General features: G+C 34.4%; 1 protein-coding gene across 4 annotated transcripts; it reads left to right on the top strand.

Annotated features, from left to right (window-relative positions):
* The first annotated feature begins 310 nt into the window (after nucleotides 1–310).
* Nucleotides 311–3,562, top strand: LOC120075961 (protein NRT1/ PTR FAMILY 1.2). Of its 4 annotated transcripts, none has more exons than XM_039029721.1 (6): nucleotides 311–641; nucleotides 717–934; nucleotides 1,432–1,976; nucleotides 2,228–2,955; nucleotides 3,029–3,095; nucleotides 3,305–3,407. In XM_039029721.1, the coding sequence occupies exons 1-6, from the start codon at nucleotides 539–541 to the stop codon at nucleotides 3,309–3,311; spliced, it is 1,668 nt and encodes a 555-aa protein (XP_038885649.1). In that variant the 5' UTR covers nucleotides 311–538; the 3' UTR covers nucleotides 3,312–3,407. The 4 variants fall into 4 exon arrangements, with proteins under 4 accessions (XP_038885649.1, XP_038885650.1, XP_038885651.1 ...); XM_039029722.1 differs by having other exon boundaries at nucleotides 3,312–3,395; XM_039029723.1 differs by having other exon boundaries at nucleotides 2,228–3,095; nucleotides 3,305–3,562.
* Nucleotides 3,563–5,803: the final 2,241 nt, after the last annotated feature.

Here is a 5,803-nt window from a genome sequence, read left to right as displayed (position 1 = left end):
TAAATTCGAATTGGTTCGGATTGGTTTGGGTTATATTAGGTGAACCTATGAACCAACTCAACCCATCAAATTTTCATTTATTTAAATCCAACCTAATTTAATAACCTATCCTAAACCGTACGGATTAGATTGAATTGATCAATTTTTTTAATTCATCGAGTTTTTTTTAATATCTCCAATATCTTTTGTTCAAATTGATTAATTACGAAAAAAAAACATATTTATTCACGAAATAATGCAACTCTAGAAACGTCATATACCATTTGAAATGGATACGGAAAGGCCCACTATAACGACTTCAATGAAAATGAAATTACGGTCAAAATTATTGATTGTTTTCTTTTCATTTGTGCTATCAGTCATGAGAGTGAGACAATTTCGAAGCGATGATGGCCGGCCCGAATTATAGATTCAAATCAACGAATCTCTCTTGTTTCTTCATCTGATTTCGGGATATTAACCAACTGTTCGTCCAATTTCTTGTTCACTACACAACTGTTCTATCTGTTTCAACCGCCATTTTCACTCTGTTTTTGTAATGGAAGGTCCATCGGTTGCCGATGATGATAGAGACATGGAAGAGCCACTGTTGAGCACCGCCGATCACAAAGGAGGCTTAAGAACTTTGCCTTTCATAATCGGTAATCGATTGTTGTACAACTGATTTTACATTCTTGTGTTTGTTGTTAAATTAGCTGATTGTTCTTCGTCCTTAGCTAATGGAGCACTTGAGAAGCTCGCGAGTCAGGGTTTATCGCCGAGTATGATACTTTATTTGACTATGGTTTATGGAATGAAGTCTGCTTATGCTTCTAATATCATCTTCCTTTGGTCTGCGGCCACGAATTTTACTCCGATCATCTGTGCTTTTCTTGCTGATTCTTATTTCGGTCGGTTTCCGATGATCGCGGCTGGCTCTATCTTCAGCTTTTTGGTAACCTCTTCCTGTCTGCTATTCCCATAATTGCCCTAATTTTAGTATGGTTTCTCAATTTTCAGCGAGATTCCATTCCAACTCAAAAGAATTATTTAAATGCATGATTGATCGGTTTTTTCATTCCTTACTTTGAATTTTAAGTGGATACAATCGTATTGTATTTTCAATGTAGAGAAGATTTTGTATGCACAGAAGAAAAAATTGCTCCTCTTCACTAGAAAAAATAGAATGTGACTTTATTCTTGCCTATGATAATTTCTTTCATGAGACGAGCATTCAGACTCTGATTCATTGTTCATATATTATAATCCCCATGAGGTCACGATCAAAGCTGTATAAATGAAAAGGATAGGTAAACTGCTCATGAGAAAGAATATTTGGATGAGAAAGGAGAAAGGAACAAAAGATTCATGATCTTTTTCTCTTTTGTTTTGCTGCTTTGCTCTTCTAGTTTGACAATGCTGTAACGTTTACTTGTTTATCTTTTGTAACAGGGCATGTTTGTTTTATGGCTAACTGCGATGATTCCACAAGCAAGGCCTTTCTGTGATGAAATTAGTGGCCGTTGTGACGCCCCGTCAAGAGCTCAACTGTCGCTTTTATATTCATCTTATGCAATAATGTCCATAGGATCTGGTTGCCTTCAATCATCCTACCTTGCCTTTGGTGCAGATCAGTTGTACAGGACAAGCAAATCCAACTCAGGCATTCTAGACAGTTATTTTAACTTGTGTTATATTTCATCTGCAGTTGGATCACTTGTAGGAATGTCAGGCATGGTGTATATTCAAGATCGTATGGGTTGGGGGATGGGATTTGGAGTTCCTGTTGCACTCATGTTATTATCTATGATAACATTTTTCTCGGCCTCACCCTTATATTTGAAGTCGATGCCAAGTAGAAGTTGGTGTGCTGGGATTGTGCAAGTTGTTGTTGCCGCTTGTAAGAAGAGGCATATGCAAGTACCATCTGTAGGCATACCTGAAACATACCACCACGAAAACGGATCACCGTGTGCCTTGCCAAGCGACAAGTTAAGGTACAAAGTGCATGCGCTTGTGTCATTCATAATGCTTCTTACTTTAGATTCAGAATGCGTCGACTCTTCTTTTGATAATGCCGAACTCTAAGTTTTTGTTTACTTCTGCATATTAGACTATAGCCCATCTATTTTGCTCTGCTTAAAAGTGATGCCAATTGAGATATCATTGATGTTGACACAAAACTGTAGGAATTAACTACTTTAATTGGATTTTGATAAGATGTATTTTGCCTTGTTTGACTCCCTAGGTTTTTTAACAAAGCATGCATCATTAGAAATTCTGAGGAAGAGCTGACTTCAGATAGGAGAGCTTCAAATCCTTGGACCCTATGCACTGTGGAACAAGTTGAAGATTTGAAAGCACTGGTCAGGATAATACCATTATGGTCTACTGGGATCCTTGTTTCTGCAGCTTTGAGTCAATCATTCTATACTCTCCAGGTTGCATCCATGGATCGACACCTTACTCCGAGTTTTGAAGTTCCCGCAGGCTCATTTGGTGCAATGTTAGTAGTTTCTCTAATAATATGGATTACATTATACAATCGCGTGATCCTCCCTTTAGCATCCAAATGCAGGGGAAAACCAACTCGTCTCAGTGGGAAAACCAGAATGGGAATTGGGATTCTTTTCAGCACCTTAAGTCTGGCAGTATCTGCAATCGTTGAGAGTAATCGCCGTGCCTTAGCCATAAAGGAAGGGTTCTCCGACGACCCGAATGCAGTGGTAAACATGTCTGCATTTTGGACGCTACCACGCTACATCTTATTTGGTATGGGAGAGGGTTTCAACGCAATCGGGCAAATCGAGTTCTTCTACAATGAGCTTCCAAAAGCCATGTCCAGTGTAGCAACCTCTCTTTTGGGGCTGAATATGTCTGTAGGCAACTTGGCTGCTAGTTTTATAATGACTACCGTTGATAATTTCAGTAAAGCAGCCGAAGTAAAGAGTTGGGTTTCGAGCAATATCAATAAAGGTCACAGTGATTATTATTATTGGTTGCTTTTTGGTTTGCTGTTCGCCAACTTTTTGTATTTTCTTGCCTGTAGTAAGTCTTATGGTCCTTCCAAGGAAGAAGCAGGAGGTGGATCTAATGCTGAAGATCATAACAATACTGTAAGTTAGTGTCTTTTTTCTTTTTCTTTTTTTAATTTTTTTCCCTTTCTTTTGATGAATGAGGCTTACTAACTATGACCCAGATATCGATATTGAAGTAAGAACTATGTAGTGTATCTGGAAAGTAATGAATATGTTTTTTCTTTCTTAGAAAATGTACTTAGATTGTGAATAAATAATTAAGATTTGAGTTTGTGTATTGATTGGAGTTTGTAGTTTATGATAAAAGAGGAGAAGCAACGGTGAAGAAGGTTGCGGTGGTCAATGTCGGTTTTGAGAGAGACACAAAATCAATGGATTGGATAAATATTAAATACTAGTGGATTAATTACTATTTTGGTTTGATAATTGAAGCAATGAAATTATATGAATATTTATTCTATGATTCTTCTAGAATCATATTTCTCATTAGATGCTCATTATATGATAATAGATGCTCATTAGATGATCGGGCTTAGCATCTATTGATCGTGTATCATAATATTCTCATTTTTTAAAGTCTTGTCCATATTTCTCAATATTACACATTATTAATGTTAATATAATTCACTTTCTACTTGCCAAATTGCTTATAAATAATGACATTTTGTGAGCCTGAAAGACTGCATTGACAAATTTCATATTTTATTTTGTTTATTTATATATTAGGAGCACTTGCAGCCATGTCTAAAAATATTATTAAAATTAGGCCCATAGTTTCAGTTATATGGATTTCTCAAAAATGGCAAAATACATAAGTCCAGTCCAATTCCACTAATGGCTTAATAACCAAAAGTCCAAAATACTCCACGATTGAAAACCTATTCACATCTAGCTTCTTCATCTTCACAAAAGTTTAGGGTTTAGGAAACTGGTTCTTTCTTCACTTTCTTCTTCGACAAATTGTCTTCCGATTTCTTCTTCATTCTCCATTGATTTCTTTCTCTTTTGATTTTTTACTTAGGGTCATTGTTGTTGCTCGAAGTTCCAAAGAAAAATGGTGTTTATTTTTATATTTTTAAATTTCTATCAGAAGCTTCATGCTTCTTTGTTCCTGCATGCAATATGTTAAGATTATTGATGATTTTTCATTCTTCTCAACTTATATTTATGTACTTTTATGTTTCAAATCTATACTTTTTTTTTTTTCCTGTTTTCTCATCCCCCATGTACTTATATGTTTAAAATCTTCATTCACTTGTTCCTGCATGCAATATGTTAAGATTATTGATGATTTTTCATTCTTCTCAACTTATATTTATGTACTTTTATGTTTCAAATCTATACTTTTTTTTTTTTCCTGTTTTCTCATCCCCCATGTACTTATATGTTTAAAATCTTCATTCACTTGTTCCTGCATGCAATATGCTATGTTTTTGTTCACTATTTTTTTTTTTTTTTTTTTTTTTTTTTTTTTTTTTGCTTTTTTATTCTTTCAATTCGAAAGAGGTTTGACGTTGTTGGTCTTCTGATTTCTTGGATTTGGGTTTTGGATGTAATAGATAGGGATGTTAGTGAGTTAGATTTGATTGCATGATGATGTGTTGAAATATTAGTTCGTAATATTGTCATGTGATTGACAACCAATTACTATCTTATTACCTTATATTTTTTCTCAACTATTTCAAACATCTGATAGTCAATTGGTTCTGTTGTGATTGATATATGTTTATTTTTTGTTATTGCAAACAATAGGAAGACCAAGGAAGAAGAAAAAAGCAAAAAAAGAACAATGAAATTTGAGAAAAGTGAAACATCAACAAAAAGACAAAAAAAAACAAACAAACAAAAAAAACAATGAGGTAATTAGCATATTACAACATGGTTAGATTGTCTATTGATTTACATCTGTTTTACTTCATGTAATTGAAGGAACTCTTAAACAAGAGAATTATTGAGCGGAAGGAGATCGTTCCAAACCCCATTGTGAATGACCAAGACATTTACAATCAAACAACAACAATTATGCATCAACAAGTAAATTATAGCATGTTTCGAAGAATAAACAAAAAGGGATCGAGTAAGACAAATCTTTGAAGAAATTTTCTTCTAGTATACCCTCGATCAATCAGGCAAGCGTCCAAGCAAACTCGATCAAGTGCACAAATGCAACCAACAAACCCAGCAAACTCAAACTGGTAGATACTCGAAAACAATCGAGTAAAACTCGACCATCGACCATCGAACAAGAAACTCGACACCACCACTCGGTTAACTTGATATTCTCGGTGTGAGAATCCAGGAGATGTGGGCTCTGTATGGATTTAGTAGAGGGAAGAAGGAATTGAACGATTGAGTAAGTAGGAGAAGGGCGAAGTCTATCGTTTAGATTGGTACTCGGTCGTTTAGTATCGAGGAGCTATCGTCTAGCAAACTCAGTCCTTGATCGTGTACTCTCTCAAAGTTATCATATAGCAAACACATTTTTTTTTCCGATTGGAATGCGTTGGATTCTAAAAAAATGAAATCAATTTTCATTTTATCCATCGGTTATCAAAATTGAATAAAACTTCCCACTAATTCAATTATTAGGAGATAAAACCGAAAATCAATTATCTCATAATTGATTTAATTATAAATAAATATATTAACTAATTTATCATATTATATTTATAACATATAGTTTTAATATCACATCATATACAACATATAAACTATAGTTCTTTTTCTCATTTATTGCATTTAATATAAATCATATTTATATTAATTCCTCTAATTAATGTATCTAA

This window comes from Benincasa hispida, chromosome 4 (genome assembly GCF_009727055.1).
Source record: "Benincasa hispida cultivar B227 chromosome 4, ASM972705v1, whole genome shotgun sequence".
NCBI classification, from domain to species: Eukaryota; Viridiplantae; Streptophyta; class Magnoliopsida; order Cucurbitales; family Cucurbitaceae; genus Benincasa; species Benincasa hispida.
Note: the sequence above shows the minus strand (reverse complement) of the source record. Positions and strands in the feature narration are given on the sequence as shown.